Here is an 18984-nt window from a genome sequence, read left to right on the forward strand (position 1 = left end):
CAAACAGCGGCCCTGGTGTCATTCAAGCGTTCTGCTCCGGAGCAACGTGCGCTTCAAGTTTAAAGACACGCCTCTTCATTGTTGTAGTATGAAGACACGAGGGAAAAAAAATAAACGGAAAGGTGGAGTAATAACACTAAAAATAATTGTTGTTTTATGCCATGTATTATATAATACATTAAAGATATCTTGAGGCCTAGAGCACAAACCGTTTCACACCGAACATGCTTGTAAACAGACGAGCAGATGAACACGCACAGCTTCTCGAGCAAAATAAAACACAAATAAGCCCACTGTCCCTTAATTAAAGCTCTATTAAGTGAAGAGCGTTTAAGATATTAATAGCAAAGTTCAGGCCGTTGTAACAGGGCCACGGGATTAGCTATTTATTAACCGTAGCAAACACGGAATGAAAAAGCGAGGAAGAGGAGAGGGGACTCATACTATGAGTAGTCCTAGTCATAGACTCTAACTAGGATTTGGATTGAAAGCATGTCATTAATCGAGGCAGAAAAAGTAAAAACGTCTCGCCTTGCCACCAGACATCTCAGGTAAGACGTATTCACTCGCGCTTGGATTGCTCGGACCGATGAAGGGAGCCGCACAAAAAAGTATTTGTCTGTTTTTTTTTTAAGCAGACCGAAAGTATTTGAGAAACTAAAAATCCGCATTGAATCTACAGCTGCTGGCATAGTTTCTTTTTTGAACAACCTGCTTTCTGCAGTTTTAGTATTATCTGGCGAACTTATTATAACTTAAGCCTGATCAGCAGACGTTGCAATTCAGACAAAGTTGCACGTTGCAAGCTGGCGCACAAACGCTCAGGCTGGGCTGTGTGGCCTCGTTGACAGTCAGATAGTCCATCGCCGCCTGGTGGAACTTCACGTTACTGCAACTCCTGGAGAAATTCCAGATCAGCGGGCGGGGTGGGGTCTACAGCACAAATAACTCCCGGACACCTGCACAAGCGGACAGAATCGCACATATAAAGAAAGCTAAGCGCTCGGGTAAAAAGATGCTGTCCTCTTCCTGTGGGTTGTAGGCTTTTCTAGGAGATGTAGTAGTCTTCAGAATGCCAAGTTCGAAAAATTATATCGACTTTAAACTTCCATCTTACCTTGTATACAGGTTATCAACAAACGCAGGGCTGGTCGTCCTTGGCTCCAGTTAATTTCTAATAAACGCAAAGCACTGCAAAATACTAGAACATACCGCTGAGATATACAGTGATAGTTAGATGTGTGGAATTTAAAACAAGGGATGTCATGTTGACATTGTGAATCGCTCTAGCAAGACCTCATCCAGAACGTCATGCTGGGTTTTGGTCACCACATTACAGAATGACATCGCTGCTCCAGAACCAGTCCAGATACAACCCGTGAGTTAAAATGACTTCAAACTCCATAAAGGGACTTACTCCGTCAGCGCAGGGGGCTGACGCACGGACTACAGGGCACAAGGGAATCCTCCACAGAAATGCATTTAAGACCAAGGACAGGAGACACTTCTGTACCCCAAGGGTGGTGGGTGTGTGGAACAGGCTAACTGGGAGGCTGGCAAGCCGGGCCAAACAACAAGCTGGGGGAGGGGCATTTGGAAAGCTAGCAGAAGAGCGCCCTAGCTTCTGGTCCAGCCGTGTGGAGGGTGTGCGGTGTTCGTGGAGTGGGCAGGCTTGGGGGCAGCTGGGGAGGGCATGTGACGAGGTGGGTGTCTGTTCAGCCCACTGATTCCCTGTCTTGGGCCCAGTGCAGTCTGCGTCGAAGCCTCGCTGGGGAGGGGTTTTCCAGACTGGCTGTCTCGAAGGCCGATGTGTTTTCAGTGAACTGGCAGGCGCGGAACGTTTTGGACCCTTCTCAGCATGTTGTGGGTTATTGCGAGTCGTGGGCTGTGTGGAGGAGCAGTGATCCCTGCTGGATGACACCCATGCCCAACGTGGTAATGTACTTGAAGATGAAGAAACACAGAGGCAGCCCTTGAATAAATTACTACAACATTTTTTAATACAACATCTTGGGCTGTACTCTAATGCATATAACTGAGCATGGACTAGCCACGCCTAACACATTAGTGGACCACCCTGCTGTGGCTGCAAAGTGCCAAGACTTCGCTCTCCACCTGCATGTAAGCAGGCTTCCTACAATGGAGGTGTTTCAGCATCTGTAGTATGGAGCCTCCTGTGTCAGAGGAGATCACCAGGGCTGTTGTTTTATTTCGGCTGCAGCCGAGCGTCACTCTGTTAGCGTGAAGCGGACAGACAGATGGCGTCTTGTTTTTGTGAATGGCAGCAGGTGGCGGAGAGGATGGGGCTGTGAATGGGGAGGCAGGGAGAGAGAGCACCCACTCAGGTCACAAGTTCGGCAGCGGCAGGTAATTGTTTTGCACACGACGACGGGGGGGGCTAATTTTAGCAGCAGTTGCTCGGGAGACGCGGTGAGGAAGAGAAGGTGGTGACATCAGGGGCCTCTCCCCACTCCCTGGGGGGGCCCTGTGGTAGTAAGCACAGCTACCCAGGGGGGTCCGAAACCCCCCCCACATCTCCACTCCCCACCGCCCCCCTCGCTCCGCACACAGCACACAGCGGGTGATTAACTAACCAGCACCTGGGGCAGGCAAGGGGCTGGCTTTGCAGAAGGAGGCAAAAAACAGGGCTGGTATTTTTCCACCCCCTCCCCCCTCCCCTGTCCCCTGTCCGTCATGCCTCTTCAACCAAATGTGAAATAAATCCCTTACATCTGCTGTATATCCGAAGGACTTGCTTAGATCAGGGGCAGGACCCACATTCATCACGTCCGCACGATCGGCAAGACGCGAACACTTCTGATTGAGGAGGCGGACGCCTCGGTGTGGCTTCCATTTCGCACAGTGACGCCCCACGGGCACCTCGCTGATGCAGAGCTGAGTGTTTAGTCTGAACTCGCAAAGCAACTCCTAAAGTGTCAGCCTTGTTTACAGCGCGTTGTCCTCAAGGAAACATCAGTTTAAAGCAGCTGTACCATGAGAAAACACACACACACACACACACACACACACACACACACACACACACACACACACACACACACACACACACACACATGGCCATGCTGTCTCTCACCACAGGCCTGGGCATCCCTGAGCATCAGCTGCCAGGCAGGGATAATTGAGATGTTGTGCGTCTCCGGAGAAGCGCAGCACCGCTCCTAATGTAATCAGTGCGTCAGCTGCAGTGGGGGTGGGGTGGGAGGGGTGTTCCAGGCAGGAATCGAGGGGCGTTGGGCCTGTGGCAGCACTCGGCGCAGGAGGAGGAGAGGGGAGGCCGCAGGGGCAAACAGGAGCGAGGGGAGTTTGCTTGGGGGAGCAGAAGGGCAGCTCCAGCGCGGAAGCAACAGCTACACCATGAGACACCACAGGAGCCTCTGAGCCCAGCACCGCTTCCCACATCACCAGAGCCCCGGGATCAGCAGGTGAGTTGCTGGGACGCTGCTGGGACTTTCATGAAAATCGGGCAACAGAAACAGAGGGTGCATGCCGTCGGTCTCCTCGTGCCTGGACCCCCTGCAGCGATTCTGGCAGGGGTGGAAGCGAAGGGGGAGACCTGTGGATCTGAAAGGGTGGATTCCTGTCTGAGCTGTAAAGCTCCTCTTGAGGCTGAGCTTTTTTAACTGCTACAGTACGTCCACTCCCACTGCAGCTGGGAACAACTGATCTTTACCTCATTCAGCAAAATGTGAGTTCTGCACACAGGGCTTGTTATACTGTATGCATGCATTCTTATTATTTTTAGCCTTTGCAAAAGCTTGTGACTCGTGCAGCCGGAACAAAACAATTTATAGTGCAGTTAAGACAATTACTCAAGGAAATCTTTCCTACCAGGTGATCTGAAAGATTTTGCTTACTAACAAACCTGGCCTTCTGGAACAGATTTCTACACGTCTAGAGGAGATGAAGGTGGCCTTGTAATCAGTGGGCATTCCTCTGCTAACGCACACCAGGAGACACGGACCTTGTCCAAGTGTCTGACCGCCTCTGCTCCTGGCTGACAGGGACCTCCAGGCTCGGAGAGCGTGGGGGCAGCCGAAGGCCGGCGATGAGCCCGTGGAGGCGGTCAGTGGGCGAGCTGCCAGCGGCGCAGGGCTCGGTGGCAGAGTGCAAGAAGGCGCAGGCCTCCCTGACCAGGGTCACCGCCTGTTTCCAGCAGCTGGCCATGTGCGTGGGGGGCAGCACGGACTGCAGCCGCCTGAGGGAGGAGCTGGAGGACACCCGGCTCAAGGCTCACCACATCTGCACAGGTAGAGCAGGGCGAAGCACCGAGCAGCGCCGCGCCGGGCACACCTTTCCTGGACAGGCAGCTCGGAGTTCTGCTCCAGGGCAGGACTCGGTTAGCAGCCCTGTCCGGTTCATTCCACATGAACAGTCCCAGCATGCAAATTGCCACGCTGACCATGCTAAAGATAAGCGATGCTATTAGAGAACTAGCTGACGTAAGAGAGATTTCCATTGTTAGGGTATAATAATAACATCTTTTATTTACAAAGCACGTTTCCAAACGGAAGGATGCTGTACATAGTGATAAAAAAGTACAATATTTTTATTTTCTTTTGCTCTTTTGTGCAAAAAAAAAGAAACAGGATAGAAAGTTAAGTATGGCGGATACAGGCCCTAGTCAAAAGGCGAGTTCTGAAGATGGGGAGTCTGAGGATTTGTCTCTCTCCGAGTCGATGGAAGGGCACTTCTTGACAATGGTCACCCTCAGCCAGGGATGTGCCGTAAGCACAGGACCCCCTCTCCGGAGCCGATCCTGCGGGCAGGAGTGTAGACACGGAGGGCTTCGGAGACGCATGCTGGAGCTGATTATTTAAAGCGTTTAAAGCCAGTAGGAGGATCTAGCCCCGAACGTGGGTCTATAAGGGTGGTGTAGAGGGGTGTTGGCCCGCGGACCACGCGACTGTCCCGGCTCGTTGCAGGGCTGCAGGGCCGGCTGACCGCCCTGCTGACGGGGGCCGAGCTGGGGCCGGAGGAGCGCGAGGAGGCCGAGCGGCTGTGGGTGCTCTTCCTGTCGGGGCTGGACCTCTTCCTGCAGGACCTGCACAAGACCGCCGCCCTGCAGGCCCTCTTCCCGCTGAGCCAGCCGCGCGACCGCCGGGCCCTGCTCCACACGGGCGCCGCGGGCCGGACCGCCGAGGTGGCAGCCCGGGCCGCCCTGGTGCAGGCGCCCTGGGGGCAGGGAGAGAAGGAGGCGGCGGCGGCGGCGGAGCCCCCCCCGGACCTGGGGGCGCACATCGCCCAGCTGGAGCGCATGGCCCAGGACCTGCTGCAGAGGGTCAGCGTGCCCATCTGGTCAGTGGAGGCCACGCAGGAGGCCTGGGCGGAGGGCAGCCTGGCGGAGCTGGACCCCGACGACAGGGTGACGTCGGAGGAGCTGCTGACCGTGGAGGAGCTGTCCCAGGGGGCGGAGCGCCAGGCCGGCTGCTGCCGCTACCCGGGCTGCCGGCTGGGCTGGATCCTGTGCCTGGTGAACTGAGCACGAGCCCAGCTGTTCCCCACCAGCGTCAGCGTGCGTCACAGGGAGGCCCAGCGGGGCGCGCAAGCACGCGCCTGCTCTCTCGTACCTCATTTAGCAATGGCAGAGAACACATCCGACTGCTCTTATTCCAGTTTGTTAAGCAGAAACTTCTAGTTTTTTCCAAAACTGTGGGGGGTGGGGGAAATCACATCCATCCTCTAAAGGCTCAAAAGCATGTGGCGTTTTCCTTAGTGGAGACGCTTAACTGGCAAGATACCGATGCGAAACAGACCAAATCTGCACCTTCATTACACACCTGAGTTTCAGCAAGAAATTTTCACAAGGGGTAACTCATTACAAAGTTCTTGGGTGAACCTGACTGGTTAGTCAATATGTCTGACTAGGTATTTTATTCACACATTCTCCAACAGAGCCATAGTTCTGGCCAGGCAAGGAACAGGCTGCTGTTGCAGACAAGAAGGCAGGAGCTTCTGCACTCAGCCTTGCTCTGCCTGCTGCACAAGGGCCTTCCTCCTACAAAAAGGAAGCCGAGGCAAAAGCCAACACAAAGCACAGATTGATGGATTTTACAAGACATCTCTTTATTCACATAAGTTAATACAAAAAAATTAAAATGAATTTACATAATGAGAAGGCAACAGACAGGAAGGTACATTCAAATATCAGACATACAAGAGACAGGACAGGCCGAGCCCCAGGGGTCAGTTCTTATACGTCGAGTGCAAATGGGCTCTATAGGCTGCAAGAGAAGAGAAAAGCCATTAGGCAGTGAACCACAAGGAGAAACAGGACGGCAGAGTGATCTTGTGACTGCCACCGAGCAGCAGGCAGAGCGATGCCAGTTTGAGAATAGAAGGGCATTTTCATTATCCAGCAACAGCACAAGCTTAACAAGGTTTGAGTGGGGTGTTAAAGGCGTACGTGAAATGATGAGGAGCAATGAAGGTTAATCCCACTCTGAAGTCTAGATATTGCACATGGCTGATGGCCAGAGTCACCGCTAGTTTGAATCCATGGACAATTAGGTTTTAATGTTCTTTCGTTGGCTTCAATGCCACTTCCACTCGACAGAATAGCCGTGTCTTGTTTTTAGCCACTATATTCATAACCAATCGCAGGATGAGATGAAAGTTACAAGGGCAGAGTGGTTTAATTCTGGCTCAGTCCCTTCCCGACGTGTAGGTTAGCCAGAAAAGAACGCGGACAGAGGGGAGACGCAGCTGAATAAAGGAGACGAAGTTTCACACAAGCAGGCTGGGCGGAGTGTGAAAGGCACCTACCTTCTTGGTTCGCCCATAACTCAGCCGCCATCGTGTTCATGGGGCTGTCGTTGTTGGGTTCTGCGAAAAGAAAGTCATTGCTGTTGGAAGCTGTCCGTCAGGGAAGATTAACAAAATAAAAACCCTGAAACCTGAGAATAACAAAAACTTTGTCCTTTAAGAATTCTTCTGCCTACAGCTCTTCTCTTAAAACAAGACTCCTTGGCATTAACTCTTAAGCGTGCTATAACCTCTGGCAAACACTGTGATTGAGTTTTGCAAATATGGTTTATTGAAGGAAAGTTAAATGCTGAAGCATTACTCTTGACTAGGTCACAGATTCTACTTTGTACTGGCAGAGTCTACAATTACCAGAGTAAGGAGAATTACTACAGTGTGCAGGGGATCCTAGACTGCGGTGAAGTCACAAGGCTGTCCAGGCAGCCTAACTCACTCCGCTCCGCACTCATCCAGAAACACGTTAGCGTCCTTATCCCAGCAAGACGCCGCTTCCTGCTCCCTAAAGCTACAGGGGCACCCCCACCCAACAGCAGTGAAGAAGAACGCAGCACTGACAATGGAAGTGCAGAGCGTCGCACCCCCCTCACCTCCCAGCAGGCTCTGCACGGACAGCAGGATGGAGCGCACGTCGTACAGGGCCGACCACTTCTCCTTCAGGATGTCCAGGCAGATGAAGCCCTGCTCGTCCACGTTGGGGTGGAAGCAGGGAGTGACGAACTTCACGCGGGGTGCCTGGTAGGGGTATCCGCTGGGGAACTCCAGCGAGAGCTTGTACCGCAGGCCCTCGTACACCTGCAGGGGCAGCTGGTTAGAGCCTGCGGCAGCAGGGCGCGAGGGGAGGGGTTCATTGTTATGGGGTAAAACCCACACCTGAGGGGCATCTGACTTATCCCCCCCAGAAAAGTCTGGAACAACACTACCAAGCTAACCTGGGTTCATACAACTCTGACAATCGTTCACAGCCCCCCGAACAGTTGCTGTGCTGCCTGGCCCGACTGTTCTGGACAGCTGCACTGCTGGAAACAGGTGGCAGCTGTTGGGGGTCACCGGGGGCTCTCGCACTGCTCCTCCACAAAGTGGTGCAGTTGAGTAGTTGGGTTTGGGGCGTGCACGAAAGCTCTTAGGAGTTTTATTCAGTGTGGGCGTCCTTCCACCTTTCAGGTGAGTTTAACAAAGATAAATGCATGAGCAGAGGACTTCCTGTTATCTGCCCAGGCAGCCTAACTCACAGACACATTAACCCTCGCAGGACTAGAAAGGAGTCACGTCCTCTCCTCACAATGAAAGCCAGCAGGATGACAGATTAAGATTACCAGACCAGCAAAATCAGCCCCACCGCATACGCAACAATTGGGATCACTTACCGTTCCTTTAGCTCCATCTATAGTCCCGATCCACCTAAAGAGGTTATCGCTTTCCGGGAAAGCGGAGATGCCCTTATCCCCAGACATCTGCGGAGAGAGGGAAAATGCATTCAGCCAACTAGCGAGCATCTTCGCTCACCAGAATGCCATTATCCCATGAACATTTACTAACCAAACCCCGACCCAGAGAGCGGGGTAAAGAGTCGCAACTCTCTTACCATTAACGTCATCAGCTCCTGCTGCAATCTGGAAAACAGGAGGGCAGGGGAAACATGTCAGTCGATCGGCCGCACACGGTTTTGTTTGTAAGAGGGGCTGCGACGCTACAGAACGGGAGCTCCGGCCAGCAGGCAGCACATGGAGAGGCTCTGCACCGCCCGGCGAAACAGCGCAGCTCCGCGCTCTGCCGCGGTTGCTACATCTCCTTCAGTACTCTTCCCGGTGCGGAGCAGGCCTGGACGCCCGGAGGCGCACACACAGACCCCGGGCTACGTTTGATTTAAAGCCCTGGAAGAAAATACAGCCAGAGCTAAACGCGCTCCTTAAGACAACCCTGCTATCTCCCTCAGTAAGCAGACGACAGACTAGTAGGCCCCCCTGCGGGCAGGATGCATCAGAGATCCCGGTCAGCTGCTGCTGCTGGTCTGTCCGCCGGCCCACCGGCTCTCTTACCGCTTGGACACCGAGCCCTTGGTCGCGCTGCCGCCGGTCTCGCTGCCCTTCAGAGCGGCGGCGGACGGGGCCGCGGCGGGGTCCATGTTCTGAGAAGCCATGACTGGATTCGGGGGGCTGGGTTGCCGGTGTTTTCTGGGATGCGGAGATAAAAAAAAAAAAAAACAACAACAACGAGAAATGTTAAAACGTTAAAAACCGAGCTGCACGCTCTTCTTCCCGGAAGAAGAAGAAGAAGAAGAAACGCAAGACGCCCAAGTGAAGCCGAGAGCCACTCCAGACAATTTAATAATATTAATAATTGTAAAGAAACGAGGTCAGACCAGGCGCACTGCGTGTTCGCTCCTCTCCAGCGGGCGGAAAGGTAGATCTGGGAAGCGGGGAGGCTCACAAAACGCGCTTTTCTTTTCTTTTTTTTTTAAATAAAAACCACGTCGCCGTGCAAACGTATACATCTGGGGGAAAGGAAGATTGATTTCACTTCGCCCGCCGAGCGAGCAAGCGCTGCACCGTCAGCAGCTCTTACACTGTAAGTTACAGGCAAGATCAAGGTGTGAAGCAGAGGGTTGAGGACTGGCGGCTCATACGATTCACGTATTTGTCTTGCGGATTTATTGACACATCGATCCCACGGGATCTCTCAGCCGGCCGTGTGTTGAGAGAGGCCAGGGGGGTCAGCACGCAGTTTGTAGCACACCCCCACCACCCTGCGTGTAAAGACGTGCCCTCTGTTCTCTGTTCTCGCTATTAAAAGCGCACTTCCAGGAAGTTTCCGTACAGCCATGCCCGTCTGTCCCCTGACCCCGGAGGAAGGGGCTCTTCTGCACCCCAGAGGCGAAATATTGCACATTTCCAGGCCGAACAGTCTCTCCTGCCAAACTCCCCGGCCTGCCGAGGCCCAAAACGCCTAATACTTACAAAAGACGGTAAAGATCCTTAACCCACTCCTGCAACTAACCAGACAGATTTCAAACGTGACTTAAACTTATTTTAAATAAAAGTTCCTTAAAGCCAATGACATCACTCACTCCACAGGGAGGAAGAAGCCTACCAATATTGGAAAAAACAACGAAATTCACTGACAAACAATCCGCTTTGCAGGTTTCCCTTTCCTCCCCAGCCTACCCCAGTATTAGTCTATAAAATAACCCCCCTCCTTATGAATCTCTTTACTAATAAAATAAAAATATTACCAGATAAATTCGCTCTGTCCCCTCAGCTCTCCAGCTCCGTTTGGTTATTTTATCATTCAGGTTCTGGGCGGCATACTATATCCCGCCCCTCCGTTCAAATTTTTTCAAATCTTTGTCCAACCAGCCAATCACCACACGGGCCCCCTCTGTGCGGGCCAATCAGGCCGCAGGGTTGGAAAACAAAAGGAATAACAAAGGTCTTGGCAACCGTATCTAGGAGTGACGCACCCCGGCTAGGATTTCAATCTGATTGGACGGGGCGATTTAAAGTGAGCGGAAATAGGGGGGAGCAGCTTCCGGGGAAACTGATGCAGTACAATACATTAACTGGTAACGTTCATGTTGTTACTGGAACAAGTAAAAGGTTTATTCCATGCTGAAAATAGAAGGAAAGAAACACCCGAAGGCGGCTCCACAGCCGAAACGTTGTGTTTTTCTTCTCAGCAGGGAATAAACCTTTGCAGCCTACGCATCTCCCTACTTGAACTACTTTTTCATTCATTCGTATGAGTATTTCTGACAAAAAACACACAAACGATATTGTAAATAAACCAAACTTTATTATATAGCACCGGTATTCATATATACAGGAACAACTCGTTTCACTAGGCATTCCATTGACAAAAACAACATTTTCGACGTTTCTAAAATTGATTCTCGCACTCTCCCGTCTTCTAACAAGGTATTGTTGCAAACGATCATTTTAAATTTATATTAACAAACTAAAAAATTGCATAAACTGGAAAAAAATCTCAGGTGGAAATCAAAAACTCCGATGACGTCTCACTCGAATTGATCAAGGCATTCCTTGTAAACGTCTTAAACTCCCTCCTAACGTTCGGTACCAAATACTCATTGATAATCTGCTTCTCGGATGACCTGCACAATAGACTCTCAGGTGCAGGTCTTTCCAAGTCTTTGTCATCCTAAAAAAATCACCTCGAGCACGAGAAGAACACATCTTGAGGGCTACAAATATTTGCATTTCATGTTCACCTTCAAAGGTGACTGAAGCAACAACAAAAACAAAAAAACTATTAAAACTTAAAAAAGCAGCGCAGTTTGCAAAGCAAGTCAATGGACTATTAGTTATGTAGCTGAATCAGAAACGAGAAGTCTGGTCAATCCAGTCAGAGCCTCCCTGACTTGTTCATCCCGGTACAATATCTTATTGTCTGTCCCCAACAGCCTCCTCTGCATAGCTGCTAAAGCCAAAAACTAGAAGAAGATTTGAGGAGCAAAAGCTGAGCCTAGACTCTACATCACTGGAACAATTCACAAAGCATAGCAGCCTGTCAGGAAAACGGAAACCTTTTAATGGAAAGAATACAGAGTAAGCAGAAAGAAAACAGATTTTTCTAATCGGGAGATGTTTTTGAAAATGTTGGTAACTCTCTCACTTTTTTCCAGTCTCCTAACATCTTAACTCCTGTAGCTCTTTACTGCGTCCCCCTGCTCTGATGTGGTGGCTCAGTGTGCTTTCTACAGTAGTTCTAACAGTCTTTTCCACAAAGTTTACAAATAATAAAAAAAAGCACAGAACCGTACTTTATTAAGCAATTGCCGCCTGTCTGCCTTTTTAAAAAAGTTTGTATGTAGATGCATTCAACAGATAAAGGACCTACAACCTCGTCATACTGTGGTTTTGATCAGCCAGTAAACAGAAATGTGTGAACGGGTTAAAAAGGAAGTCTGGTGTCTGGGTGTTTACTGCCAGCGCTGTTGCCATGAGAAAGCGCGCGTCGCTGAAGTCCCGGGCTGTTGGGTAGGAGCTTCTCCGGCACCTCCTGCGTCACAGCCAGCCCCTCCTCCCATCATCCCTCACTCCCTCTCTGACCGCTGGGCCTCCATCGCCTTCTGCATCTTCTCGATCATCCAGATGGGCACCGTGAAGGGCTTCAGCTCGTCCAGCTTCAGGTCCGGGCAGTCTCTGCAGCAGGGGACAGGACAGCACAGGTGACCACATGCCGGGGACGCCGTATTTACACAAGAGCAGGTTTGTAACAAAAGCAGCCAGAAGGTATTCTTAGCGACTCAAGAGTGCAGCACGCAGGGGTCTGCGTTACCTGTAGTCCTCACTCTGGGCCAGGTCCTGAACGTCCTGCTCTATGAGGAGATAGGCCTGCAACAAGCATGGAGGAAACGCCACGTCAGGACTGTGATCCGCATGTTCAGCGACACTAAATTACAGCAGAAACCAACCCCGCACAAAAGGGAGCTTTCCCCACCACCAAAGACAAATCACAAGACAGCTACAGAACTGGAGGAGACCTGACGTCTTAGAAACGTTAGGATGTACAAGAACGCCCCCGGCAGGACTCACCATCTTGCCCCCGGTGGCTCTCATGTGCTGTCTGTCGGCCAGCCAGTGCTTGTCCTGGGGGTCGGCGGCGTACTGCAAGAGACGCACAGGCCGAGTCAGGCATGCACGCGCGCCCCCAGCTCGGCCCTCGCTGGAGAAACACTTTACACTCAAGCTTCTGCTCTGTCCATTATGCAACCATCAGAAACATCGCTGTTTGAGCCTAGAATCATCAGTTCTTTGCTTGCTACAGCGCCCTTTGGAACAGTCCCCACCTCTGTCCCTTTAAGCCACTACTGCCATCTTAGCAAGGGAGTCCGTACAGAGAATTTACAGCTACCAACTCTCAACGCCGGCATCTGATGTCACGTGGCGCTTCAAACTGTCGTGAGTATTGGTATCGCAGAGAAGAGTAATTCTCATTCCACACTTCCACAGCTCCCTCGCGCGCTCTCACCTTGAAGAGGTCAGCGTGCTTGATGTAGATCCGGCCCCTGGTGCCGCCCATCCCCAGAGCTCTGCAATGACAATGAGACGACTGAGAGGGGAGAATCAGACGGATCAGGCAGGAGGGATCGGAGAGAGGAACGACGGCTCGGGACAGACGCAGACATCAGGTCGCTGCAGGTAACAGCGCCCTTCAAGAGGAAACAGAGCAAGGCAGCAAGACTCGCCTTCAATCTGACAAGGCCCCGCTGCCTCCACTTACTTGTTGGCCCGAGAGCCCAGGACGAACGTGCTGTTTTCATTTAGCCTTGCAGGGTCCCACTGCGGTCGGGAAAAGAACATCAGAAACAGATTTTCACCGCAAATCATGCATACAGTACAAACTGAAGCTCTCTGTTTCCAAGTCACTCTGACTGATTTCTATTGCTTTTATTTTCACTGTAAAATATTTTCCTTGGCAGATACGTCGTTTTCATTTAGCAACCTGTTGACACACAGGCGGTAAAGTCAGTTAAAAGTTTTGTACGGCAAGCGCATCTGTTTTTTCAGGTTTAAAAAGGGGCACAGCCTCTCCAAACCACCAATTAAGGCCGTGTGGTGCACATCCGGCCCATTAAACCGCCCGTGCACATTACCACCAGCCCCCCCCAGCCCAATGACAGCCCCCTGGTACCTTCGGACCCTCTCTCCTGATGGGCTCAGACACCTTCGACTTGCTCCTGCAGAAGAGAGGACAGAGGACTGGGTCAGGATCCAGGGCTCTGCTGCAGTGTGTTAACGATCCCCGATATGAAGCAGGTGTGGACACAGGTGGGAGTACTGCCGCAGCCCAGCAGCTTTAGCCTGAGAGCTCGGCTGGAAGAAACCCAGAGGACACCGGGAGCACGAGAGCAGGACCGGGAAGGCCTGGCCGGGAGGAACACTGCCCCCTGGGAACCTCCACGAACGCCGTCTCCTCTGGTCTTCGCGCCAGACGAGTTCTTAATCACAGGCTGAACGTGTTTCGGCTTTCTGTGTGGGGGCATATTTATGAACTTGCTTTCAGCTTTTGAAAGGTCAGATTTGGGGTTTGTCACTGGTCTCGGCTGTACCGGCTACTGCTGCGCGCTGTATTGTTGTGCGTTTGATAAATAAACTTTGATTTGATTTGAATAAACTTTGATTTGAGTCTCAGAAGTGCCCTCCTTCAGGTGTGCTGCCCGAAACGGACCCAGCTGGGCCTCTGCAGAGCCGCATGCTCACTGTGGGCGTGTCTGACACAGATCCACTCTCACCCCCTAGTCTGTTCATCATCAACCCACCAAACTTCTAACCGTTTAGTCAGAAGTAACCAGCTAACCCTTGAGGTGGGGTACTGCTGACATTCAGGGCTGACTGACGAAACAGGTTAAATGAAGTCACCAATGAACAGTGGAGACGTCAAGCTCAGGTGGCACGAAAACCAGCAGATACAGTGCTGGGAGCCACTGATCTCGAGTGAGGCAGGCTGGCCAGTTCAACCCGGGTGCGTCTGTCCCCCACGTGCAGCACTGCGCCTGGGTGTGCACGCGCACGAAGGTACTCACATGGCTCCAGTGGAGACTGGCCGGTCGTAAGGAATGACGGGCCCAGGCGGACGCCCCTTCCTCTGTGAAGACATAGCCCATCTCTATGAACAGGAGAGAGTGTTCCATCCGAAACTGCGGCTCTCTCGCGGCATTCTGCGGGATTTCCCACAAGCTCATCGCCGGGAGCCTCCTTACCTTCTTGGGAACAGGACTGCCCCTCTGGCTGGATTCGTCGTCCACCTGTCTGCCTCGCTGGAGGGGAGAGAGGAGAGGAGCAGACATTATTGAGCCCGCTGACCGTGCTGGGGGGGCCGTGCGCCCCCAATCGTCCCCACGCCAGTGGTTCCCAATCGAGGTCCTGGTGACCCCCACAGACCTGCGGGTGTGTGTTCCAGCCGAGTCCTCAGATACACAATCAAACTCTTCATTGACTTAATATAATAACATTAATGTGAACTGTTTGTTCCTGGCTGGAATGAAATCCAGCAGGTGTGAGGGTCACCAGGACCAGGAGAGAAACCACTAGCCTACACCAAAGGGGCACGAGATCAGGGAATGACTTCTGCAGAACTGGGGAAAAGTTCCTTTGTCTAAGTAATCTATTACAGTTACAGGTTAGTTCTAGAAGGGCTTACATTCTTTTGCATATAAACTATGTAATCTGATTGCCAGACAAACTGGATTCATCGAGAGTGCTAATGATACTTCCCCATTCTCACCTAAATAAAAATACAGTTGTGAAATGAAGGCAGATGAAACTACAATGCAATTTAAGATGTTGTAAGCGATATCTGTCACTTAAAAGTGTTAAGTCACCCCTACGGCTATAGAAGGCCTCCGCTGGGCCAGGACAGGGGAGAGAGGTCAGAGGTCAGAGGTCGAGCTCGCACCTTGCTGGCTGGGAGGTCCACAGCTGGTCTTTGGGGTGGCTTCTCCCCATCAGAGAACAGCTGTTTAGCCTGCAGAGGAAGGAAGGATCACACAAGAGATCTAACAGTCCTGAACAGTTCTCATCATTACCACCTTATTCATTATCCTCATCACTGGCAGCTACAAGTCACAGCAAGTCCTGCATTTTTTAGAAACATTACGCCATGCCCCACTAACCCACAATCACTTCTCCACCCCAAAAGGCACGGCTCAGCAGCTAAATAAGTCTGAGGGATGGAGGTTCATGTTGCCACGATTAGCTCATTTTATATCATGTAGAATATTTCAAAAGAACACACAGAAATCCATTTTAAAATGTATGAAATGCATCTGTACCACAGATCCAAATACTCTTCACATTCTGAGTATTATCAGCTTCAGAGCAAAAATCATGTGAGGTTATGGGGTGTATTTATCCACTCTCAGCAAGAAAGATTCTCTATTGTTATTCTTGAATAATAATATAATAAACTCTTCATAGTAATAACAATATTCAAACACTAAAAAATAAAGCTTGTTTGCTGTTTCTATAGAAGTCTTTACAAGAAGACTCTACAAGAAGACGTTATCAGCGACCTGTACAACTAAACTCATTTGACGAAATAAACTAACCTACAAATCCTACACTGAACCATTTTAAGACACCACAGCAGGTGGTTTTGTAAGCGTAACAAAAACAAAAGTATTTGCATCATAATGTTTTTTGATTTATGAAAATCTGAAGAGATGTTCTTATTGTGCAGTGTGTATTCATTTCATCCCAAACTTTATGATCCCCAGGGGAAATCTGGTTTTTGACACAGTGCAATAAAACAGGAAGAGAAACATTACCAACGGAGCAGACAGTACAATAGAGTTACGGGAGATAAGGTGATACTTTACACTGTGAATCGTATTTTTGTATAATTCCAGAATTAGGATCTAATTGTGCAAGCTTCCCGGATAGAACCGACACTGTATGTTCCCATATCACAACTTGTGCAAACAGCTTGTTTTCCAGTCTCCCAGGAAAACATACTTTTATAATGCTGCTGAAAATCTTAACTAAAGTCTTTCAAGACGACGTGGAAGACATTACCCCCTGGTGTCCCCTGTACGACAGCACCCGCCTTTGACTTCTGTATGTGCTGCTGCACCCCCAGACTGACTGAAAAGCCCCCTCCCCCAGGCTGCGCAGGTGCAGGTCCACGGCCCGGCCCGGCGCTCTCACCTGCTCCAGGCAGTTCCGGCACGCCTCCCTGATCAGCACCTCGGGCTGCACCTCGTCGCCCATGTTCTCCTTCACGTTACTGGCTGCCTTCTGGAAGAACTGCAGCGCACAGGGGCAGAGGGGCTGGTCAAGGTGATGTCACATCCTGTTCACTGCACTACCCAAGCCCTGTGTTACTGCAATGCACCTGTACTGCAAGTATCACACTACGCAGGACATGCCTGTCAAAGAGGCCTGCAGTCTCCCAGCTCAGTACATAGCATTTCAGCCACTGTCTGCTATCATGGGAAGCTGCAGTATTTTTATCATGCCAACAAGCCTTTCCCACGATGGAGAAAAATGTTCATGGTGAGAAGCACCCCTCCCAGCCCATGGCCCCCTGCTCTGGGCCTCTGGTCTTAGCTCTCCGCCGCTGTGGAGCTCTGGGTCCAGTCTTTCCGCGGCAGCAGCGCGCTGGGAGTGAAGGCGGTGTCAGGGGGTCAAGAAATAAACCTCCTCCTGCGGGGCGGGGTGTGCAGGGGCGCCCCCCCACACCGCGCCCGCCCCCCGCGGGCTCACCTTCATGTACTTGTTGAAGACGGCCAGGATGTCCTCGTTGAAGCTGGGCTGCAGCACCGCACGCAGCAGGTCCATGGAGATCACAGGGTCCGTGTAGCTGGGAAGGGTGGGGACACGGTCAGCGCGCTCCTGTCTTTACAGTACCGCCCCGCCACACAACACACCGAGCCTCGACTGCGCCCTGAAACACCATGACAACCCCCTGCACCCCAGCTGGTGGAAACCCTGGAGCTCTTACATGAAGCATTTTGACGCCTTCTGCTCCGTCTTCCCCGAAAGGCAGAATCAGCCTTCAACGCCGCGATACACAAACCAATTTTTGAATTTAAAGAAAACATTAACCACTTACAGAATCCAGTCGGGGGTGGGAGGGAATCTTCACAGCAAGAGCAGAAATCTATCATCACAAGACATGCTGCAAAGCACCAACTAAACAAGCTGTTTCTTACGCACACAAAGTCGTATTACCTGACTGTCATCTGGGAGCGCCGACCCCTGCGGTGAACCTGGCGGTGCTTTATCATGATGTTCCACGGGTTCTGGAAGACGAGAGGGAGGGTCACCCAGGCGGAAGACGGACAAACTCCATGGCCGGCACCCTGTCACGAACCCCTCAAACTCTTGCACCAGCCCACAGCCAGCACAGTTAAGACCTGGCATCGCGGGCTTCAACGCACGACAATTAAAGAACGCATTACAATTCTACCCACCCCCGAGTCCGTATCTTCAGTTTTAGCGCTTTTATTTAAGCTATTTGTTTTAAAAGGCCAAATAGGGTTAAGCTGCTGTGAAGCGAAATTATGAAAACGTCACGCCGAGGGGTTCGGATGTTCACCCAAGCCCGAGAACTGGCAGGGAAGGGGAACTTCTGCTCGCCTTGACGCAGGTGACAGGACCTGCGGGCTGCGGTGCTTCTAGGCGGCCGGGGGGTAAACTCTCACCACAGCGACCTGCTCCGGGGCGTCCTGCTGCGGCAGCCAGTCCCTCCGCCCCTCGCTGCGGTGAGCCCCCATCCTGCCCGGCGTCGGACCCTTTCACGCCTGGTGCTCCTGGGGACGTGGGATGTCCCTTCTGGCTTCAGTTACAAAAAAAAATCAAAAAATAAAACAGCGGCGCGATCAGCAGGCGAACTTGTTGCGCACAGACAACAAGACGTTTCACGGCGCAGGACGGAGTCTCATTGTGAAAACGGATGAGCCAGCGCCGGGTCCACGCTACAAAAAAAAAAGCTCAGGGGCGGTGCCGGCTCTTTCAGGATCCCCTTCTCCCCGGGGGTGCAACGCCCGAAGACGAGTTGTCGGCGGATTATGTTGTTAAATCGAGCGCTGCTCCCGTCTTCACCGACACAGACAGGATGCTCCTGCCATCTCGCGCAAAATCGCTACTTCCTCGAGCTCCGACGTCACCGCCCGCCGACGGGCTGCGTCATCGCGGAGCGCGAGTGAAAAAAAAACCCCAACCCCAGAGCCGTTAGGGCGGCCATGATTGAGAGGGGCGCTTGATGACAGCGTCAGCTTTACTAGAAACCGTGTCGTTCAGACACACTCGCGGAATAGGTAAAATCGTGGTAAATACTGTTCCAAACACTAAGAGTACGCCGTGACCTCACTATAGTTAATTACCCAATCTCTTTCCGCGACGTTGTTTGCACTCGACGTACGGCAGCCATGTTGTTGAGGGGCACAGCGCGCTTTTCGAGGATCAATCTTTTCCTCGGATGTTAAAAGATTGATTTCTGTACGGTGCTTCTTTTCAAACAGACCGGTCTGAAGAAACATCACTGCTGAACCTAGTTGGGAAAAAATAGCTATCACCTTTTTTTTTTAGAAAGACTTGTGTCAAAACAGAACTTTTTCATTATTGGCCAATAGTAAGGAGTTGCAGAGTGTTGGTTTTGTGCGTTTCAAATGTTAAAAAACGTACTAACGTTTGTAAATCACTTAAGAGGAAAATACTCATATATTTGACATAAATAACG

The 18984-nt window shown here is 51.4% G+C and overlaps 3 protein-coding genes across 5 annotated transcripts; 1 reads left to right on the forward strand and 2 right to left on the reverse strand.

Annotated features, from left to right (window-relative positions):
* Positions 1-3241: 3241 nt before the first annotated feature.
* Positions 3242-6930, forward strand: LOC148648372 (regulator of G protein signaling 9-binding protein). Of its 2 annotated transcripts, none has more exons than XM_088607717.1 (3): positions 3242-3443; positions 3901-4268; positions 4944-6930. In XM_088607717.1, the coding sequence occupies exons 2-3, from the start codon at positions 4067-4069 to the stop codon at positions 5498-5500; spliced, it is 759 nt and encodes a 252-aa protein (XP_088463843.1). In that variant the 5' UTR covers positions 3242-3443; positions 3901-4066; the 3' UTR covers positions 5501-6930. The 2 variants fall into 2 exon arrangements, with proteins under 2 accessions (XP_088463843.1, XP_088463840.1); XM_088607714.1 differs by having other exon boundaries at positions 4023-4268.
* ube2c (ubiquitin-conjugating enzyme E2C) lies at positions 6064-10157 on the reverse strand. 2 transcript variants are annotated; one of them, XM_088607718.1, is made up of 7 exons: positions 10013-10157; positions 8820-8954; positions 8366-8393; positions 8148-8234; positions 7371-7575; positions 6784-6843; positions 6064-6242 (listed from the first exon to the last, which is right to left on the reverse strand). In XM_088607718.1, exons 2-7 carry the CDS (start codon positions 8918-8920, stop codon positions 6205-6207), a joined length of 519 nt encoding a protein of 172 aa, XP_088463844.1. In that variant the 5' UTR covers positions 8921-8954; positions 10013-10157; the 3' UTR covers positions 6064-6204. The 2 variants fall into 2 exon arrangements, with proteins under 2 accessions (XP_088463844.1, XP_088463845.1); XM_088607719.1 differs by lacking the exon at positions 10013-10157 and adding an exon at positions 9143-9308.
* Positions 10158-10552: 395 nt separating this feature from the next.
* dnttip1 (deoxynucleotidyltransferase terminal interacting protein 1) lies at positions 10553-18386 on the reverse strand. The gene is made up of 13 exons (XM_088607709.1): positions 17948-18386; positions 17475-17545; positions 17007-17103; positions 16449-16547; positions 15199-15267; positions 14504-14560; positions 14327-14388; positions 13435-13480; positions 13024-13082; positions 12772-12832; positions 12336-12407; positions 12079-12134; positions 10553-11942 (listed from the first exon to the last, which is right to left on the reverse strand). Exons 1-13 carry the CDS (start codon positions 18017-18019, stop codon positions 11834-11836), a joined length of 930 nt encoding a protein of 309 aa, XP_088463835.1. The 5' UTR covers positions 18020-18386; the 3' UTR covers positions 10553-11833.
* Positions 18387-18984: the final 598 nt, after the last annotated feature.

The sequence above is a fragment of the Lepisosteus platostomus genome, chromosome 15 (assembly GCF_059453375.1).
Source record: "Lepisosteus platostomus isolate fLepPlt1 chromosome 15, fLepPlt1.hap1, whole genome shotgun sequence".
In the NCBI taxonomy this organism is placed as follows: Eukaryota; Metazoa; Chordata; class Actinopteri; order Semionotiformes; family Lepisosteidae; genus Lepisosteus; species Lepisosteus platostomus.

Coding starts and splice junctions, on each gene's coding strand:
- LOC148648372 (XM_088607717.1), top strand. CDS start 4,067: ATGAGCCCGTGGAGGCGGTCAGTGGGCGAGCTGCCAGCGGCGCAGGGC. Junction 4,269..4,943: donor GGCTCACCACATCTGCACAG/GTAGAGCAGGGC, acceptor GGCTCGTTGCAG/GGCTGCAGGGCCGGCTGACC.
- ube2c (XM_088607718.1), bottom strand. CDS start 8,920: ATGGCTTCTCAGAACATGGACCCCGCCGCGGCCCCGTCCGCCGCCGCT. Junction 7,576..8,147: donor TAGATGGAGCTAAAGGAACG/GTAAGTGATCCC, acceptor CTGCCCCTGCAG/GTGTACGAGGGCCTGCGGTA. Junction 6,844..7,370: donor CGTGCAGAGCCTGCTGGGAG/GTGAGGGGGGTG, acceptor TTCTTTTCGCAG/AACCCAACAACGACAGCCCC.
- dnttip1 (XM_088607709.1), bottom strand. CDS start 18,019: ATGGGGGCTCACCGCAGCGAGGGGCGGAGGGACTGGCTGCCGCAGCAG. Junction 17,104..17,474: donor CGCTCCCAGATGACAGTCAG/GTAATACGACTT, acceptor CACCCTTCCCAG/CTACACGGACCCTGTGATCT. Junction 11,943..12,078: donor GCCCAGAGTGAGGACTACAG/GTAACGCAGACC, acceptor CCCCTGCTGCAG/AGACTGCCCGGACCTGAAGC.